This window comes from Hoplias malabaricus, chromosome 5, assembly GCF_029633855.1.
Source record: "Hoplias malabaricus isolate fHopMal1 chromosome 5, fHopMal1.hap1, whole genome shotgun sequence".
NCBI classification, from domain to species: domain Eukaryota; kingdom Metazoa; phylum Chordata; class Actinopteri; order Characiformes; family Erythrinidae; genus Hoplias; species Hoplias malabaricus.
This window is the reverse complement of record NC_089804.1, coordinates 51,449,666-51,470,541: the sequence shown is the minus strand read 5'-3', so window position 1 is coordinate 51,470,541 and position 20,876 is coordinate 51,449,666. Positions and strand designations below refer to the sequence as shown.

The window sequence follows — 20,876 nt, the reverse complement described above, 5'->3', positions numbered from 1 at the left end:
TGATAATTTAGTTGTTAGTTTTGTTGTCTTTGTTTTTTTATTGTTCTTTGTAAATAATCACATTCAGTGATATTGAGGCCAGGGCTCTGGGGTTAGTTTGTTGTTCTTGAGACAATTAGCAACACGATTTTATTTATTTATTTTTTCCTAATGCATAAATTGTCTTCTTTTTGATATGTTCTTTTTCCTATTCCCTGGAATCCCCTTAATTGCACACGAGAGAGTTTATCACAATTAAAATTGGAAAGCAAATGATGTGTTATCTCTGACTGTTCCTTATGAACTATGGTGAAATTATGTTTTTTCACTGTTAAACCATTTTTTAAAAACCCATTTTGTCCTTTTGAAAACATATAATTAAAACACTTTTCGTGCAATTAATGAACGATCATGAAAGCAATATATTATTGTTGTGTTAGTTTCTCTTAATGAACACTAATGGGACGACTGATGCTGATGACCCGTGTCTATGTGTTGCGGCTGCAGTGACCCAGTTGCAGACGACTCTAGCTTCGGTTCAGGAGTTGCTGGTTCAGCAGCAGAAAAGGATACAGGAGCTGTCTCAGGAGCTGGCAAACTCTCAGGTAACACCTAACCCCAACTTTCACCCTCACGAAAACTCCTATGTTCTCCATAATATGGGCCTTATATGTAAAGTCATTCATTTGGCAAATATACCCCATTTTATAAGCCTTATCATTATTCGAAGGAGAATATTGCTCATTCATTGTATCAGTTCTGTTGGCAAAGGCGTTTCCAAATGGCAGAATAGAGAAATGCGAGGAATTCCTTTCAATGGATATTGTCACTGTCATTTTCTGTCTTAGAGGAATGGGTTAACGGGAGGGTGCACATGAGTGAAAAAGACTCCAGAATACAGCTGTCTCTTGGGTAATAAAACAACAAAAAAAAATTCACATTCCTTTCTCAAGTAGTAATTTCTCACCAAGATATGAATAGCAGGAACTTGTAGTGTTGGTCCTTGTGGTGTAAATAAAGTTCTGCATTGGGGTTTTTTGTCAGTCTCTCTCTCTCTCTCTCTCTCTCTCTCTCTCTCTCTCTCTCTCTCTCAAGGGTGCTGCCTCTATAAAACAAGGCCATGTTAAGCTTAAAACAACCTCCAACACTTTCATTCACTTTGATAGGGATGCTGAGCCCTGATGAAAATATTAGTGTGGACATGGCTCATCTGCTGCTGAATTCAGAAGTGGGCATAAACAGACCTCACTGTATATTGAAGAAGCCCAATAAAGTGCATGTAAGGGCATCAGCAGAAGGCTAAAGCAAGGCTGCCAGGGACAGCTGTGGGACCTGCTTATCATCACCTCACCTATTGCCAGCTGACAAGGCACCTCCTCTAGGCTCCTTTCAGATACTATTAGGTGGAATGGTGGGAACATTTAACTCTGGATCCGCGTTTAAAAATAATGCTGATAAAAGAGGTTCTCTGCGCCAAAGCTGTAGATCAACCACTTCTGGGTTTCTTAAGAACCTAGTGTTAGAAGATTAAATCAAGATTAACCCATACAACTTAGACATGTGGGTCTGAAAAGGCACATATTTGTCACAAAGCTGAATATGAAATGAATGAAAATTAAAATAATGCTAAGTAACATTTGAACGTCAAACATAGAGACTGCTGGTGTTTTCAGAAGCTGGCTTTGTGACCATGTGTTGAGGATCAAATGAATAACGAGCAGCAGAAAATTCAACCAACTTCTAAGAACACACAGACTGGGGCACTTTCACCATCTCCCCTATCACTCAGCTAGCTCATGTTAATTTTTCTAGGCTGCATCACAGTATGAATGGAAAACGTGGTGTACTTTCCAATTCATGTTGAATATAAAGTTTTTCTACAGTGTATGTTTAAGAATGTAGGTCATGTGCTTAAACATTTGCACTTGTACCGGGCTGCTGGATCTCATGAGGTTCTCTAGCCATGAATGAAATCAAACTTTACTATTCCCTTCTTGTGAAATGCAAGAAATGTGGGCTGGATGATTTGCAGGCTTCAAGTAGCAGCTCTGGAAGGAAGCTAGAATAAATGTTGATGGAGCCCCAACGTCTTCTGTGCTATCTGCTGGGTGGCAGTTCTGTTGTGTGTTTTTCTTATCACAGGCCAATTTAGTGCGCCATGGTGTCATTATCTTTCAGTGGAGTGCTCATCATGACTGCCTTGTTCCTCTTCACTTTTGAAGACATATGCTTACGATCCATAAAGTCCCTGCTCATCTGATGGAAATAGCTGGCGTTTCGAATGAGCCCCCTGTTAAAAACACGTCTCCATACCTCGAATATGAAACTCTACTCACTTTGTATCTCACGATGCTCCGATAAATCATCTTGTAGCAGGCGCCAAAAAGTGCTTTGGAATTGTGACTGAGCCGATGTTTTATGTCCACAGCTTGTTAAGCACATGGGTGTTTGAATGTAGCATCTGGATCCTGCAGCAAAACATATGCGAACGCATCTGGCCCTGTATGAATCTGAGAGAAAAATATGAACCTCTCACCCCTCTGAAGTTCATCAAAACTGCAGACTCACCACTTCTCCATTTTCCTTCTCCTAGTGTCCCCCGGCTCGTCCTAATATCCGTGTCTCTGTGTGTATAAGTAGAACTGCCACTGCTAAGCACTCTCCATCCAGCTCTCTGTTCGCGCCACTTCCAGAGGACCGAAGCCAACAAGAGTTAGAAATAGATTCCTGTTAAATATCTAAATTGAATTAAAAAGGTTTGCCACCATTTACCGAGAGTGCCTTGTTGGAAGACAGCAGTGTATAAAAAGTATATTTCACATCAAAACATCCATTAAACAAATCATAAAGTCTGCTTTATTGCCTAAGTGTTGATCTTAAATTTTCTTTCTTGATACTCGGGCCCTGTTGTCTCCAGCCATATGGGAAATTGTGAAAATTGTTTTCAGGTCCGGAGTGTGTGATTAAGAACACATGTTGAGCCGCTGAGCTAGTTATCATTTTCACTTTGCGGTTTTCTGGCCTGCCTTTCTGGCCTTTTCTAAGCCGAGCAGAATGCGCCAGGCTCTGCAATTAAAACTCTTTAACATGGAAATGTGTGTTTAACCAAAAACACATGGCAACTCTTGTTTCTTCAACTGCTAAGTAAACATTTCATATATTTTCAAACACTGAATTACAACTCAACAGTGTGCTCCTTTTTAGCAAGTTTTATACAGTAATGCGTCTGTTATTTTGAGCTATGTAGGATGCTCTATCGTGGATTCCGTAGTGAATTATGAAAAACTTAACTTTAACATTCACTATTTAAGAAATAAATGTTCCAATTAATTCCACAGTCCATGCCGTTTATATGTAGCTAATCAATACAAGTGGGGTTTTTTAGTATGTACTAATTATATTGATTATATCAGTATTTAACTGTTCATACTTTACTTTTCTGTACCTCGTAAAACTCTTCCATCTGTCCAACCAACAAGTTAAGGCTGTGTCCTCCCACAAAAGCTGTGACTAACATTATATTCCCCTATTCCCCTAAAAAAAAAGCATTCACGCAGACAGCTACACAAACACACCTCAGGCGGTGTAAAAGAAAGAAGAAAAAGAAGATTATTTGCTCTAGATATGGTTTAAGAACTTATACATTTACATTTGTGATGGAGATGTAAGGATGCTCAGGAAGCTATAATAAAAATATATATATAATGCACATATTACTGAAAATAACATTTGTTTGGTACATTTTATACATTATTTAAATTGATTTTTTTGCTACATTGTTTATGTGGTATTGTGTATCATAAAGAGAAAATAAAATGCTAGAAAAATGTAAGATATGGTCCGTTGCGCTGGTTTTGACATCAGCAGATAATTGCTCAGTGTTAAATTAGCCATATGCGTGGGGCTTTAGGTCTTGTGTTTGGTATCTTTATTGGTATCAGCAGATACGGAAATGATCAGCCTAAGCTTGGAATTTTCATATCAGTGCACCCCCGTTTTAAATCCAGAGATATTTCCCTTATTAGAGGCTGCACACGGAAGATTAGGAGCTGTTCAGTTTGTAGCCAAAGTGCTTGCCACTGGGATAGTGCATAAACAGGCTGAAATGAATTGTACCAGTGCTTTCATTGGAAACACTCCTGAGGGATTTAGTTTCAAGCTGATTCCACCATAAATATACATGCATTACATGAGGAAAATATTATCAGGGAGAGAAGCTGTGAGTTAATTTGCATTCAGACGTTTTTAAACTGTCCTTGTTAAGATATTATCCACTGCTAATGGTCTGCAGGCATTTACTAATGTATTCAATGTTTTCGCTGGCTGTCTGCTGCTGTTTTGTGTGTGTGTGTGTGTTAGTCTCTCAGAGGGGCATGATTTTCTCCATGTGGATTAACTTTACTGTAAAGCAAGTGATCCAGAAAGGAAACAGGCAGATTACATTTGGAGTAGTGTCTGACTCTCTGAAAAGACAGTGAAAAGGCATCATAACAGCAGGCAGATTGTTTACAGCAGAAGTGTGTAGAGTACTCTAAGTAAGCATTCGGGTTCTACTTTGGTATTGGGAAAACAGGGAGTGGGAGTAGAAAAGTAGCAGCTAAAACTGCTTAAAGGCAACATTTATGATTGTGGAGAACTGCTGGATGATGTTCTACAAAGCAGGATTTCTGTGTTAGCCAGGTAACTTAGGTCCAAAGTCAAGAAAAAGAGGAGGACTCCAAATGGACTGTCTTCAATTCAGGGCTTAAGTTAGTTGGCTAACTGGGAAATCCTGCTTTGTGGAATAACCACTGTTCACGTCTTTTAAGGGGGAACTGTATGTTTGAGGGGAAGAAAAACAACTGTACATGGTTGAAATTTGGCTGTAAGTTTTTATTCACTGTTTGAATTACCACAGAAACTAATTTGTAACTTGAGGTAAGTGCTGATGTACTTTTGGTCTGTGTTTACTTTTATGCATATAGCGCACTCCTGAATTTGGTGTCAGTTCCATCTTAAGACTGTAGCTGCACTTCAAGTACAGTCTGCAGTGATGTACGTCATGGATCCTGTTTGAAAAACGTTATTTAGATTTTATGTCCGCGAAGTGTAAGCTCAGCCGCCGAAGCAATTAATTTTTTTTCCACAGGTAAAATGAGCGAGAGGCACATTCCAGCCTTATTATGTGGGTGCCATGGGGAGTTGGGGATTATGATGGTCGTAATGAGGTGAGGCCTGTAATAAGAGTGTCTTCGCCAGGCCTAATGCGCTCAGCCTGGATCAGATGTGCCCTCCGAAAACACTGCACTTTATCAGAGGGGGCTTTAGGAGCAGATAGGAGAGAAACCCCCCAACCTCGGCTGTACCTCCCTCCCCACCCTGCACTGTAAATGAGTCTGATCCTTTTCAGATGTGATTCAATTAATTTCCTTTAGATGTAATTACATGTGAAAGAGTCCAAGTTATCCCTCTTCACTTGACAGGGGGTCTCGGCTTCCTAACTAGCAGCCCCCGGTGAGTCAGGCATTCTTAATTACTTTTAGTTTTCTTTTCCCCAGCCCGTTTTGCTTCATTTCCACACCTCTTCCCTCTCCTCGGAGGGCAGGAGGACAGGGGGATTAGGCAGTGGATGAGGGCTGTTTGTTTGTGGACGGTTCAAAGCTTCAGGTACCCCAGTGGCTTGGTGTAAGTTTACAAGACTTTTATTTCCTCCTCTGAACAGGGCTCAGGAGCCCCACTTAATCCGCTTGAATTTGAGTCTGTGTACACGGGCTGGCCCGTTATGGGCATTGAAGTGGAGTTTGTTCTCCAAAATTGTGATTGTGGTGAGAGCTCAAAGAATGCTCCATGGATCTGAAAGTCTATGAACAGAAAGCGCATGAAATATACTGGATCTGCAGCCTTTATTTAGCAGTAGATTTATGCGTTTTACAGGCAGAATGTGCCATGGGTTCCTTTTAAGAGACATTCCTTACGTGAAATGGCATCATCACTCACCTGTCCATTTAAAAAGAAAAAAAGATGGATGATTTCTTTTTTTTTTTCCAGAAGTCATTTGCTATTCAAATGTTTGCAGGCCATTTCAATTGGCCGTCATTCCAAGCTGCAATTCATCCCTTGCCAAGCAGTAGGTGATAACGCTCCTTTTAATAAAAACCCCTCTGACTTGTGGCTGCCTGATGAATGCTGCCATTGTTGTGCTTGAGACCTCTTATCTAGCACCTCTGTCCTGCTCAAATCAGCAGTCGGAAATATGGAAAAATATGTAAAAATAGTGCGATTAATTCCCTTTGCCTTTTCTCAAAAGATCCTGAACCATGAACCATTTCCTCTTTTTCCAAACTCTGCAAATGGGTGGATGGGAGGGGAGAGATGTGGGCCGGCCATTTACTGAGTTTATAGATCTATTATCAGGGTGGTTGTGCCGTGTATGTACTGATCTAGTGAATGATAAAGATGTACCTTTTGAACCAGAACAGTGAGTAATTCAATAGGTTTTGCATATGCTGCACACACTGTGTTTCTGAGCTAATACAGTGGAATGCCTGACTCACCGCTGGGTGTGTACTCCAAACAAGCTCAGATCATTATATTATGGGAATAGGTTCCTTTTCCAGGATCCCAGTAATTATAAATGAACAGAGGCTAAAAGGATTCATAGGTAATTTGTCTTTCTTTCTATCTACAGGCCTCCTCCAGCACCAACCGCATGCTAGAGTCTCAAAGCATCAGTGAGCTGAAGGCTGAGATTGCTTCTCTGAAGGGGCTTTTGCTCAGCAGGTAAACACTCCCTCGGTTGAGCCGCACTGGGCCAAACTGTTAAGCGGCCACTTCCAATGTTGACATATCTTTGTATGTGCTTTTTAATGATTGGAGTAATTTGCTTTCAACACAAAATGTTTTACTAATCTGTGTTTAGTAACAAAGAGTCAAGTGAAACTGCCTCATACATGTGTTACACCTGATCACCAGGTCATTTCATATGAGTAAAATCTTAATGTCCACAAAGTGTAAACTTCAGGTAAGTGTCATTTAATAGAAAATGAAGAAAACTGCTCAAGTACACAGCTCCAAGCTGCCAGGGTGGAGGTGCAATCCACGCCTCGTTTTGCTGTCTATAGGGAGTTAGGTGTGTTCTCATGTCTGCTTGGGTTTATTCAAAGTGCTCCAGTTTCCTCCCACAGCCCACAAAAACAGGTTGGTAAATATGTGTCCACAGGGGTGAGTGTGAGAATGAATGGGTGTGTGTTCAATACCCTGCAATGGATTGGCTCATGGTCCAGGGTTCCTTCCTTGGCCCCGTGATTCCAGGCAAACGGTGGACCTACCACTACCGTGAATGGTTACAAGAAGTGGTGACAGAAGATGAATGAGTATTACATTCACACCTTGCTCAGTCTCAGGTCCGGTCCTCTACCATAATATTAGGGTACCCCTACTTTGTGTATTTCGTTGTTTACCCAATTGTTATCCAATGTGCTATACAGCAGGCATACTTTCAGATGTAACAAGAAAGTGCACTTCCTGAAGTATTACATTTATTTAGCTTAAGTGGTTCAAAGGGGTTGCTCAGGCCAGGCGGTTGCTAGGCTGTTGCTACGTGGTCACTAGGGTGATTCAGATGGTGGCTATGGTGGTTTCTGTGGTATTTCAAGTCATTGCTAAGGTGTCACTGAGTGGATGCTATGGCCTTGATAAGGTGTTTCTACATGATGGTTGTGGTAAGCCGGGTGGTTGCTAATGTATTTCAGGTGGTTGCTATGGTATTTCACGTGGTTGCTAATGTATCCCAAACGAATGTTTAATGTAACTGAGAATTTAGGTTCTTAAGACATTTGTGAACTGTACAGAGACAAAATGAAAAAAGAAACATATTAAATGCTCATTTTAAAATAAATGTCAATGCATTCGATGTTTTTCCATAACACAAGCACAATAAATTGTAAGTGTGGCACAATGTCCATGTCATTTTTGTGGCAGTTGTATGTGAAAGATATTGGTAGGGGCGAATCCAGTGGTATAAGACATTGAAAGTGGCTCTTCACTGGTTAATGACGCTTGATGTATCCAGCAGGTTCCTCCTGTGCTTCAAGATGGGGATGTATCACTTTCATTAATGGTTACTTGATTGTGTCATGCAAATTAAGTCCTAAGTAATCTCATACACCTCAAATTCCCACACATAAAAGATTTTAGTTTGCCCATCTCTTGTTTTAATCTTCAATTTTACGTTTTAATTTAAGAGTGCTTTGTTTATTTTCTTTCTTCCTTAATGAACAAATGTCTGACTTTCACTAGATGTCTCTTTGAAACTGATTAACGCTAAATACAAATGTGGCTTCACCATCTGCTGCTAAGGTTGTTGTTGTTGTTGTTTTATTTTTTTTTGGCTATTCAGATACCTGGCAGGAAATATTTGATGTCTTTGTACAAGTACCTTTATCTTTGTCTTGAAGACATCCTGAAGACTTTGTTTAGTATTTGCATACCGTGTTATATCTCTGCCAGGTGTGGGAGACATGTGGCTAAAGCTGTAATCTCTCATAATGACATGCATCTTACAGGTCTGCAAATCCTTCTTTCAGCTGTGTTTTTATCTAAATAGAATAAAATCGGATTAATGTGCTGTGAAACAGGAGGAGACCCATCAGTTTTGTCCAGTGTTTTTCCTTTGGTAGGAAGTTGTTTTTTAATTTTTCGTGAGCATTTCCTGGACAATCTTGACAAACCACATAACTAGCGGTCTCTTAGTGGGTCTGTATCACTTGCTATTTTTGAGGTAGCAGAGGTGCATTCAGGAGACCGTGAACTCAGACCTGTGACAGAACTCCAGCCTCTAGAAAAGACTGACTTGAGTCTTACGTCACAGTTTGTTTACTAAGCCTCTCAAATGTGGTAGCAAACGTAACTCCGGGGAATCCCGATCTCGGCAAACTTACTGCTTTGTAACTCAGTTTGAAAGTTCATGGTGATTCCCATGGTTCTTTACCATCAGCCATTGTGATTATCTTCGGGAATGTTCGGATATACCCTAAATAAGGCATAGAAAAGTTTCTGCCATTTCCCAGAATCACTGTCTTAATCTCTTCGACCCCAAGCATGTCAGACAGTTTGGGTTTTTTAGGTTTACATGGTGTTTGATGACACATCTTCTATATTAGGTGACAGAACACACACATTTGGACACTCATTTTAAAAACCCTACAGGTTATTTAACTCATTTAAACTCATTTATTTGTAGAGATTACAGTACCAATGTTATCACATTGTTACTTCTGCAGAAATATTGTCCAAATTAGAGCTTTAATATGTGCTGTAGTACTAAAGTGCATTCTGCCCAGTATATTTTCCTACTGATCTCTGTCAAACCCTACAGGCACAACAAATGCACCTCGAGAGTCAGATTAAAGAATGAAAATGACTAAAACTAAAAATAAAACCAAGGATACCATGTGACTGATACAAACTACTTAATTGTGCCCCCTGTGGAGCAGTTCCCAAAGGGTTGTGTGTGTGTGTACGAGGGACCAAATCGACTGACCTACCAACCTGATTTGCATCTTAGAACTAGGACAAATGCGAGTCAAAATCTGTTTATTAAGACGTGCTATGAGAAGTCCAAACATTGCACTTGAACCTAAGCTTGAGGGGTAAGTCAGAAATGGGAGAAATATCATCTCCTAATACGAGGCAAAAAAGGCTGTAGTCTTTTTCCCTACTGAACAAGTCTGTGTGAGTCCCGATACACAGATGCAGACCTGTTAAATGTCCCATTTGGATTGTATCATTGAACAGCTCTACATGCTTGGAGGAGAACACTAACTGTCAATAAAGTTATGCCTGATATTGCTATGCTAATACTGGCTGGGGTCAGCTTGTCATAGGCAGTACTCAGATTCCTGTATCTCAAACTGTCTCTGACACATTCATTTATCCAGTTTCCTCTAGTTCTCATTTTCTGTTTTCTCTCTCGTTTCTCACATATCTCTTTTACAGGAGACAGTTCCCCGCTTCTCCTTCTCTCCCCAAAATCCCAGCCTGGCAGATTCCTCTGAAGCCAGGCACAATGTCCAACTCTCCTTCGGTCAACCACACCAACAGCAGCAGCGACATATCACCAGTCAGCAACGAGTCAGCCGGCTCATCGCCCGTCAAAGAAGGCCACAGCTCGCAGATGACCCCGTCCAGCTCCCACAGCCTTAATGGAGATGCCGGACTTGGGGCCATGCTGCCTCTGGACCTGAAGGACCAGGTACGGATGGAGGTGCAGGGGGAGGAGGAGCAGAAAGAAGAAGAAGAAGAGGAAGAAGAGGAGGAGGATGACGTGACTCACGTAGATGAGGAGGAACACCTGAGCGTCCAGACTGAGGACAGGAAAGGAGGGGACGGACAGTTTAACGAGCAGGTGGAGAAGTTGCGACGTCCCGAAGGGGCCAGCAATGAGAGTGAGGTGGATTAGACCAAGACTAACGTCTCTCTCTCTATCTCTCTCTCTCTGTCCGCTTTAGTTTAATCCTGCCATCACCCAACCCTTTCTTTAACTGAGTTCCAGCATCGCTCCCTTTTTGCAAGCTGCACTGCACTGTGGGGGTGGGGGTGAGAAAAAAAAAAAGCAACAGGTGAGGCCCATCATCAAAGTTTCTTTTTCACATCACATGGCTTTTATTTGGGTTTTTCTTTCACACAGACTGAAGTAAGAGCTCAGACATTCTCACATGCCCAGGCAAGCACTGTAACAAGCGGTGTGGAAATACGGACGATGACAGAATTATATTTAGGGGTTTCTTTTAACCTTTAGTAACCACTCTTTTAATCCTCACAGCTCCACATCTGGTCAAATAACAATAAACTGTTAATTTTTAAAAACTTTACATGGGAAATATTTCATTTTCATGCATTATTGCTGCACCATTTCTATTTATTTGTTGACGGTGATATTGTGTAATTGTCATGACATGCGCACAGCCCATGTTTTATAGTTTCTCCACCCCCCTTTTTTTACATTTAGTAAAGAAACGGTAATTGTGCTTTAAAACACAGAGAGGCGTTGTTCTCTGTAGAGGATGTGTTAACTTAGTTCACTTGGAATATAATAATAATAATAATACTAAAATTATTATTTGACCAGAACACTCATGTCACATGACGTTAGCCTCTGTTGTGCAGCCAATGTACTGTAAACATACTGTATACCTTCTAATACCAGTTAAAAGTTACTGTATTTAATTACAAAAAAACATGGACACCAAAGACACAACGCTCCTCTTTTATTTTGAGTGTGTTTTTTTTTTTTTTTGACTGATTTTCTGTGTTTCTGCTGCGATTCTGATGGACAAGCTCTCGTCTGGACTTCAGCCACTGGCTGTGCACTCTCAGCTTAACACGGCTCAGCAGCTAGCACGTCTGTGGAAGAACGAGCCCTTGTAATTTCCGATTAAAGTGATGATGGGTTTGCTTCCTGGTGGTGCTGAGAATTGGAGAGCGCTGAAGAGGCCTATAAACACTGTTTTTTAATGCTCTCTGTGCGAGTAAGCGAGCGAGAGGGGGAGGGAGGGCCTGAAAGGGGGTGAGAGATGGCAAAAACAAAAGTGCCATGCCTGCTCAGTTGCATCTCTCCAGTCTCCAGCAGGGCAGCTGATTTGGTTTATGAAGTATGTTAATAATCAAATGATCAACAAATAACAGATGTATTAGTTCATGCAGCTTGAAATGTCAAGGAGGCTAAAATCGGAAATCTAATACTCAAAGCCCCGTTCTATTGCATTATATTACATGACAAAGCCTCCAGTCCAAATTATACCGGCCTCCTACAGTGAATAATCTTAACATGAAACGGTGCCGGGGTTTTTGTAATTAAACCATGTAAAACAATGGATGCTTCAGCAGAGGTGCTGACAGTTGTGCTTCTCTCTTTTTGTGGGGCTTTTCTCTCCAAGTCCTGAGGGAAAGAAAAGAAGAAGAAGAAAAAAAACACCCTTGATGCAAATGGAGAGTAACGTATGAATACTTAACTAATGGAATTACTCACTCGCCAGCTGACGAGAAAAAAGCGAGAAAGATCCCGGAGAGAGAATTAGAGTGTCAGCTCCGCTCTGACATTTTCACTTTTAACAAATGGCCTTCAGAGTAACACAATTATGGCCCGAACAGGTGAAGCTATCGCGGGCTATGGCTTCCACACCACGGAGGATCCTTACAGTCTGGATCACACTAGGAAAAGGTGATGGTGTGTTACACGGTGGTGAATAAGAACACGTATATGTGACATACCTCTGTACTGGGGGGGATTTTTTTTTCTTTTTCTTTTTTTTTAATGATCATCAAGGGGGGGGGGGGTCATGTCATTTTAAAGGAATACTCCTGTATTTTTCTATTTGATCTCCATCCTTTACACACTTGGCAATGGGCAAGTCCTCTGGTTTTGTGATTCAGCAGGTTTTCTCTATTGTCAGTGGTAATAGGCTGAAGAGCGATGGAGCACATAGAGGTGTTCTACTCATCCCACAGAGTTAGTACTAATGCTAATCCTAAGAGTTAGTACTAATGCCACGAGGCACATGATGCTAAATATATATATATATATATATATATATATATATATATATATATATATATATATATATATATATATATATATAGATAGATAGATAGATAGATAGATTATATGCCTCAATCTAATCTAATCCTGCAGCCAGTTATATAGTGGTTCTACAAGTGATGCTTTCTGAGGTTATAGGAAGAAAACAGCTCATTTCAATCTTTAGTATTTTTTGTCAATTGCTGTGAAAATGAAAGCATTCTGAACTGTGAGAGACTGTGGATTCCAAGCCATTTTATGCACAGAGTGAATCCAAGATTTAGCTCAGAGAGTTGTTGTTTTTAAATCTATTTACCACTTGAAGAAGGCGATTTTCTGTTGATGGACATCATTTTTTTGGGAATTGAAAGCTAATCGCTAGACCAATGTATAGCATTTTGATTACATAGAAAAATAAAAGTAATACACTGCATATGTGTTTCATCACAAACTTTCACTAAGAACTTACAGAACACCCCTCGTACATCACCAGCTCTCCCAACTAATGAAAAGCACCTCCAGGTCTTTATTAAGTTTGTACAAACACACTGATGTGGTTTTAGGGCACAAGCAGCAGCCATGAACATAACAATAAAAGTAAACCAAAAAGAAACTAAACTCTAAACGCTGCCAACAGCTATTTTAAATAACAAGGGTTGTGCCAGAATTTGTATATGCATGTCGAGCATGACGAGGCAGGGATGTCACGATTACATTTGCAACATTTGTTTCTATAAACGATTAGAATAAAAAGAAAAGAACAACAGGAAAAGTGTTGTTTTTCCTCTTTTTTTGTGAAATGGAGGCAGGTTCTGTGTGGGAGGTGAATTTGGGAACAACAGCTGGTGTCTGAAATAGCTGAACAAAGTTCCTTCTGATTATAACTCACAGAATGTCCCGTGACCTTCATAAAGAGCTGGATGTGTTTTAGTGCATCGGTATTAGGAAAATATTTGGGTATTTGTGTTGCACACGTTTGTGTTTGAGCAAACATTGATACGTATTTTACAGGCACTCGTTAGAACTGGGTTTTAAATGAATTATCCTTTGGAAATCTGACATGGCCTTTGTCACACTGCAGTCTTTCTGTAGAATCCCCAAATCTCAGTGTTGTTAGTACGACAGTGATGTAAATATCTGTAATAAATTTGATTTAACACATTGTTTTGTTGCTTGTTGTTTCGAAGCTGTAGTTCACTGGCTCTGACCCATTACTGCTCCTCTACACGTGGCATACTGTCCATATAAAAGAAACTTTACTTTGGCCTGCACATTAGTATTCATGAATTTTTAATGGATGAATATGCTCTAGATGGATTTGAGAAAAAAAGAAAGTTAAAATAATGCATGTCACTGTGTAAGACTGCCGTTAGAACATGATCTTCACTGATCCCAGAACTGAATTTCATGTAAAGGTCCATTTGCCTCATGGGATTTAATGGGGACTTGGGCGCTTGGCTTTGAATTTTACACAAGATCAGCACTCTTCTTGCTGTTTTCAATGGGGTCCCTATTAAGTGGATTCAATCAATAACCTGTGATCCTAAAACAGCGTTCTTAAAAACAACAACAACAAAAAAAACAGCACATTCCACTATCGTAAGCAATACGAATATTCCAGTGCATTATCAAGTTTATGAATTTAATTTGTCTGTCAAGGTCTAAATGATCAATAGCATTGCACATATTGATGTGGTGTATAAACTTCTTGAAGGTTCGATACCGCATCCCTTTGTAATCCATTAACCTCTCCCAGGAGTTCAGGCCAGGCTCAGATTTATAGAGGCTGCTGTAATAAATGCACTTGTACATCATTTAGTGTCTTATGGGAGCAGCAGTGCATTCCTGCCCAGAAAGCCTCCTGCGTTCCTAATCTCCAATTCTTATCTTCATTCGAGAGAGAGAGAGGGGGGGGGGGCGTATGGGTGGCCGTCTGGGCTCGACCACATCTCGCCGAACACTTAAACAGAGGAAGACGTTAAAAAGCTAAAGCAGACAGACAGGCCCAAGCTGCTATATCTGGCTCTGGAGCAGGAGGGAAGCTTTATTTAGATGGCTGAGGTGTCTGGCTGGGTTTTGCCAGAGGTGGGAGCTTAAACCTCATCAGTGGAGCTGTGCTAAACGGGGACCACTCAATAGGGGAGTGTATTGATGTGGCCTGAACTCCATTGTTCTCCTGAACTGAGCACTCAGCAGGTTAGACGGCTGAGTGTCTCCTCGGATCAATGGGAGGGTTGTTAGCCCTTCCTGCCCCAGGAGGGCCAACACTGAAGGGCTGTGCTCGCAGCGCCGGGTCCTTATGGAGGGATTACCACAGAGACACTTCCGCTAGAGCCCTTAACTGGACGCTCTCTTTTACCTTTAACCTACATATCCCAAGATTCTGGAATACACTCATTATCTACGTGGCTTTAGGAATCACTGAGGGGCTCTGAGAGGCTCATTTACTTAAGGTCAAGGCCAAGATATGGAACTTTTTCCACAAAACTCTTTAAAATAAAGCTGGCAAAAGTGCTTTTGGAGGAAAGTGATGAAATAACTGCATTTGTGGTGCTGGCTTCTTTAGTTTCAGCTTGTTTATGTTTTTGTGCTTAGACTGGGTTTGGTTTGACTTCAGTTGTTACATCCTTGGGCTAGCACTAAGCTCCTTTTTAGGGGTGCACCCCTGAAGTTAGTCCCAGCACCCCTAAAAATAAGAGTTAGAGAGTCGGACGTTTGCCTCTGAAAAACTGAAAATATGTTGAAACCTAATATTTAACAATGAAAAGACAGCAGCCGCCCTTGCCTCCCAAATGGTACGATCCACTTTCTCTCTGTTACCCTTAGCACACACACACACACACACACACACACACACACACACACACACACACACAAACAGACAGACAGAGTTACAGTTTGACTTCTGTGGTGTGGTGACTCCTGTAAGTAGCCACAGCACCAAGACACATAATCATTAGCAGCAGTTCTCATTTTTGCTGCACTGACTCCCAGAGCACTCATTAGGTTGTTATTGGTAGGTGGGGGTTAGCGGTCTGAAGTTGGTTGTTTATTTGTTTGTAAAGCATTATGTTGCAGGTTGTCAGTCATCCACTGTCCACTGTTTCAATTCAAGTGCGTAGCCTTTGTGTTGACACTAAGGTGCTAGTACTGTCTGTATGTGTAGCAGCTGATTAATGTAATAGAATCATTAAATATGATGAGATAGATGCCCTACCCCTAACTTGCCGTGTGTGTGTGTGTGTGTGTGTGTGTGTGTGTGTACACGTCGCCCCTGGGGTAACGTCTGGGGTTTGGTCGACTGATGACAGGTGCATCATTGCCCCCTTCTCTGAGCATCGTCTTCATAAGGATTTTCACATTCTCAGAAATAAGATGTTTTTTTATCGCTTCCGAAACAGCAGTGTTTTACATTTTCAAACACTATCCAAACCTGTAACAGATGTAATGTATATGTCCCTGCTTGTGAACAGGTCTAGTAAAAAGAGCAAGGAAATCCTCTCCATGTTCACCCAGCTTTGCATAAGAAAGGTCAAGGCTAATACCGCAGAGATGGAATAGACGAGCGCACTTCCTCCTTCCCCCTCTGATAGCGTGAGTGACAGCACATGCAGGCCTGGCTGTGTGGGAGGGAGCCTGTTTGATGTTATACTCATATGGGTCCAGGTCTGTGGAGCACCACTGTGTATCCTTCACTCAAAGGGAATCCACTGGTGGACAGATGGTATCAGACGCCCCGGGACGCCCTCACACTTTGCCTCTAAACACCGCGTCCTTGACTTGTGTTTTTCTTGGCCTCGATCGGTCGGAAACTGTCATTTCTACTCGTGGACACGAAGGCGGTTTATCAGTTTGGAGCTTGTAAAGATATTTTTATCCTCTGCTTTCCCACCCCCCCCCCCACTTGTATTTGGCAGCAAGTGGCATAGCAGAGAAAGAATGTGTTTATGTTCGGTAAAAGCTGTTGTTGCCTGTCAAGGAGGTGGGCTTAAATTCGCATTAAATCCGTATCTGTTTGTCAGACACTTGGAGTGAGTGCTGCGCCGTTTTTGAGTTGAAGCAGCGCAGAAACTACGACGGTGTGAACGGTAGGGGTGGTCTACCCAAGGTCACAGGAGGCCACCGGTCGAAAACCTCAGAAGGAGCCACCCTCGAGGTCTGCGGTGCCGTGAAGCACTTTGTCATCCCTTGTTATATAAATTCTCCACAATTGTACAGGATCACATTTCCCCTCCCTTTCCAGCTCAGGGTCACTTGACGTTCCCCTGGCCCCATTTCAATTCTAAATGGAACAAATTTGAGCCTGCTGCGCTCGTGTGGACAGTTTTCTAGGCCTCCGGTGGACAGAGCAGAGAGGAGCCTTCGTTATTGGTAGCATGGTGGAGAAAAATAAAATAACGCTACTGGGAGGGCTGGGAAGAGGTAAACGAAGAGGAATAGGAGGAGGGGAAAGTGTGTGTGTGTGTGTGTGAAAAACAGAAAAGAGGTGAGAAAAAAAAAACAATAGCAGGCTTTAAAGGGGGGAATAAATCTCAGGGGAGCCGAGAGGGCCTGGAAGTGGTAATACTGGAGACAATATTTATGAATTGGCCTGTAATGAGCCATCAGCAGCATGGCGGATATGAGCGCCTGGGTGAGAGAAAAATGCCCTTGTCCCTACACTGCTGGGGAGAGTGGCCGTGCTATTGTGAGCAGAATGGATTATCCAGGGCTGCTTGTCAAGCCTGTTGAGAACCCACGACTGCAGGCAGTGGCTGGGCAACAGGTGCGGCCTACGCTGAGGCTTGCAAATTAGACAAATCATATAGAACCGAGCGTGCAGCACCTGAAGCATGCCAGAGGCCCAGAGAGACACGAAAGAAGGGAGGGGAAAGAGGGAGAGAGACGTAAGAGGGAGGTGGAGAGGAAAACGCTGGCCAGAGACTGACACAGACCCAACAGGCTGCACAAATAGGCCTCTCTCACTCTTTCCACATTTCTCTGCGGCTTCCTTTTTCCACACACACACACACACACACACACACACGCATGCAAATGATGTGCTCTCCCGTGTTTCTGCACTGGATGGGAGCGACAAGCACAGAACAGCCCACGCTGATAAGACGCCACACTCCTAAGTCAACAGAGCTGCTTTTAGCTCTGAGCGTTTACAGTTTATGCCTTAATTAAGACGATGAATACCACTAGCAACTGCCTCCGTTTTATGCTACCTGTGTAATTACACCAAGCTCGCTGTATCCTCCAGCCCTGCTCTTAATGACTGTGGAATAAGTAAAATGTTTGATGCCTGGAGAACTAACCACGTCTTCTCGCTTTGCTAGAGCTGTGCTCGGTCATTAAAGCGTTTATTGAAGCAAGGATTCGACTGTGCTGTAATGTGCTAGCTCGCTTAAAAACGCTGAGTGATCTGAAGCTAACGTGATATCAGAAAGCGGAGATCTTTTTCAGAGATGAAGCACAAAAATAAATAAATAAATAAATAGATTTTTGTGCAGGTTTTTTATTATTATTAGTTTTTATTATATATTGTTTCCCAAAATACCTTTATATGTGGTAATGCTAATGATAGGCTATGACTGGTAGTCTTCCAGGGCCAGGTATTATCTTGTAACTAGAATGTCTGGGGAAGAGTATGTGAAAGTTTAGGCTAATTGTGGGTGGACAAAAAGAAAGTGAAGTTTCTAAACCATCCAAGCGACTCAGGAAAGTGGAGCTCCGTTTTTAAGGGTGTAAGGATGCGCTTGTCACTTTTTTCTAATAAAGCAGTCTGTCATTAGCCCTTGGTTGTGATGTACATTAGCATCAATGAAAATCTCCAAGACCCCCATATACAAGGGCCTTCGAGCAACTTCAAATAATCATGTAATTAGTTAATGTTCTCCTCCTAGTGTGCTGAGCTGTCTAATTTTTGATGCATTAGCAAATTAAAGTTATGTCTTACAGGACGTGTCTTAGCTTTTACACTCTCGGCTGTATAGCTTTATAACATCTTTGCAGATGATGATGATGACTGGGAGTGGTTTTTATAATGCACAATATAAATGTTTGGTTCCCACTACCCCCCACCCACGCATTTGGAACTCTACAACTGTGATGCTGGATTCACATGAGAAATATTGTATATCAGCATCAGCCTATATTGTCTGTATCAGAACACCCCTAGTGCTGACCTTTCCTCTAAAATTGTCATGGACTGTCAGTCGAAATACAATCCAAATTTTTTGAGCCTTTGGAGAGGGCACACAAAAAAAAAGAAGCAATCCCCAAATCCCACGTCTGACTTCCAGCCGCTTCTTTTGGAGGGATCACGGCACTAACAGAATGCCTCTGGTAACAAAAACCCCAGTCATTGGTGTATAATCGCTATTATTAGCATCAGCAGAATCTTCCCAACCTCCACTTCTTCCATGCTGCAAATGTCACATTGCTGATGTATTCTGTATTAAATTAAGTGAGCGGAGAGAGGAAGGCTGTGTGTTATCAACAGCTATAATATGAAAGATTACCAGTGGCCCCCGTCCCACCTGTTTTCACTCTCCTTTTCACGAAGGGCGCAGCTGTGGCACCAAACAGGGCTTTTTAAACGACTCTCTCTCTCCTTATTTAGCTCGGCCGTGCTCACAAGGATGCATTTGGAGATTGTCATTGGCTTTGGCTCATATAGTTGGTATTAGTGTTGTCAGAAAAGGAAGGGAGGATGGGGGTTGTGGAGCACTTCATGGGCAAAATTCGTAAACATCTCAGCGAGCGGCAGAAGGCCTGGTCCGTGCCCTCTGTGCTCCCTGTTACAGCTGGGGTTTCAGACTCAGATAAATGGACAGAAGAGCTGAAGTTGGCTTGTAACTACCTTATTATTTTGTTATGTTCATATTCATAATTTCCACGATGACTTCTGGTTTGATTCTAGCAGCATCTGTTTGGATCTGATCTGGTTTCTATCAGGTTGCAGGTGCATTTCCTGGCCAGGAAGATAATGTGTGTTGTAATTATGCCAGTGTGGAAATTTTGGGCTGCTGGGGCTGGTTATGGGTTCTGTTTGTGCCTTGCTGTCAGCAAAAAGGTTGAGTAATAAGACTGCGGAGTACCATTACATTCCTCATGTCACTTTTCATGCAGCAGTTTCCAGCTCTTACGGTAGTGCAGAACGTTTTCATTTCTGTGGGGAGTTTTGTTACTTTGTCCTGATCAGATTCAAATTTGAGCAGTGTTTATATTGGGGCTTTCCTTTTGCTGAAGCCAGAAAAAGCCGTTCAGTTTTATGGCTTCGTCACATGCCGTCGTCTGTGACTTTGTGGCATGATCGCGGCATTAATGCTCACATCACACCAGTTCGGCTCGTTCTCCTCCAGCCTACCGGGCTTTCCCCCGCCGAAACACCATCCAATTCTCTTCGGAATTGTGTCAAATTAACCCAATTTATGGCTTAGCACTTAGGAATCTCTTCAGTTGCCAAGAAAATGGGCCTTGACTGCGTATGTGTGTGTGCCCACAGAAGCAGAATTGCTCTGGCTCCTCTTGAGCTCAGTGTATTGCCTTGTTGCTCCCAACCCTCTCTTTTTGGATGGAGTTATAAAGTGCTGAAGCTCCCCCCTCCCCACCCCCCACTCTTCTTTCTCTAGAGACGGCTGCTTGGTTTTAAGCAAACTACTTCAAATGTAATGGCTTCCTGGCGGTGAGCCAGAGCAGATTAACAGTTTTATGTGCTTCTTTCTTGTTGCCACTTGCAACTTGTTGTTTGTTCACTTCTGGAAGCCACCGGCCCACTCTGCATGAGTAATCTGTGAGGGTCCCTCCAGTACAGAGAACGCTGTGATGGGTGTTTCTCTGGGAACTTTAAAACAACAAAGCGCCTCTGAGGTGCAACAAGTCAGCACCAGCCCTGTTTATTTTATATTAGATATATGCTTTTATTATTAATACTTTCAAATAATAAATGAACGCTCCTCGGATCAGGCGTATTTATGACCTTGTCTAAACACTGCCGTATACAAAAAAAAAGGCAGCAAAGAGCTTCTATTTGAGCAGAATTCATCATTTTTAACAACATGCCTCACACCTCTCCTACAAGAACCAGTGTAATACTTCTTTCAAATGGCTGCCAGTTCAGCTCTAACCAGAGGGTAAACAAAGCTTACAGTTTACCCCATAGATCAGGGGTAATTATAACACACTGAGGGACAGATGCTAGAAAAGTGTAGTAAATATAATTCCAAGTTTGAACCAAATGAGCTTCCTGTGTAAACACTAAGTCACCTGCAGCAAAATATGTGTAAATAGTGAAATAGAAAAGTGGTGTCTCCTGTCACATATCTACCCAGACTTTTTGGGTACAGGGCAGGAA

The 20,876-nt window shown here is 42.0% G+C and overlaps 1 protein-coding gene across 2 annotated transcripts in view; it reads left to right on the top strand.

Annotated features, from left to right (window-relative positions):
- The window catches only part of pex14 (peroxisomal biogenesis factor 14), a 70,910-nt gene extending 58,692 nt beyond the window's left edge, over nucleotides 1-12,218 (top strand). Inside the window, exons 7-10 of one of the 2 annotated variants that reach the window (XM_066671631.1) lie at nucleotides 487-584; nucleotides 6,647-6,738; nucleotides 9,955-10,363; nucleotides 10,467-12,218. In XM_066671631.1, the coding sequence (XP_066527728.1) occupies nucleotides 487-584; nucleotides 6,647-6,738; nucleotides 9,955-10,363; nucleotides 10,467-10,499 (632 nt within the window). In that variant the 3' untranslated portion in view covers nucleotides 10,500-12,218. Of the gene's footprint in view, nucleotides 1-486; nucleotides 585-6,646; nucleotides 6,739-9,954 lie in introns of both variants that reach the window. The other variant, XM_066671630.1, reaches the window with a different exon arrangement.
- Nucleotides 12,219-20,876: the final 8,658 nt, after the last annotated feature.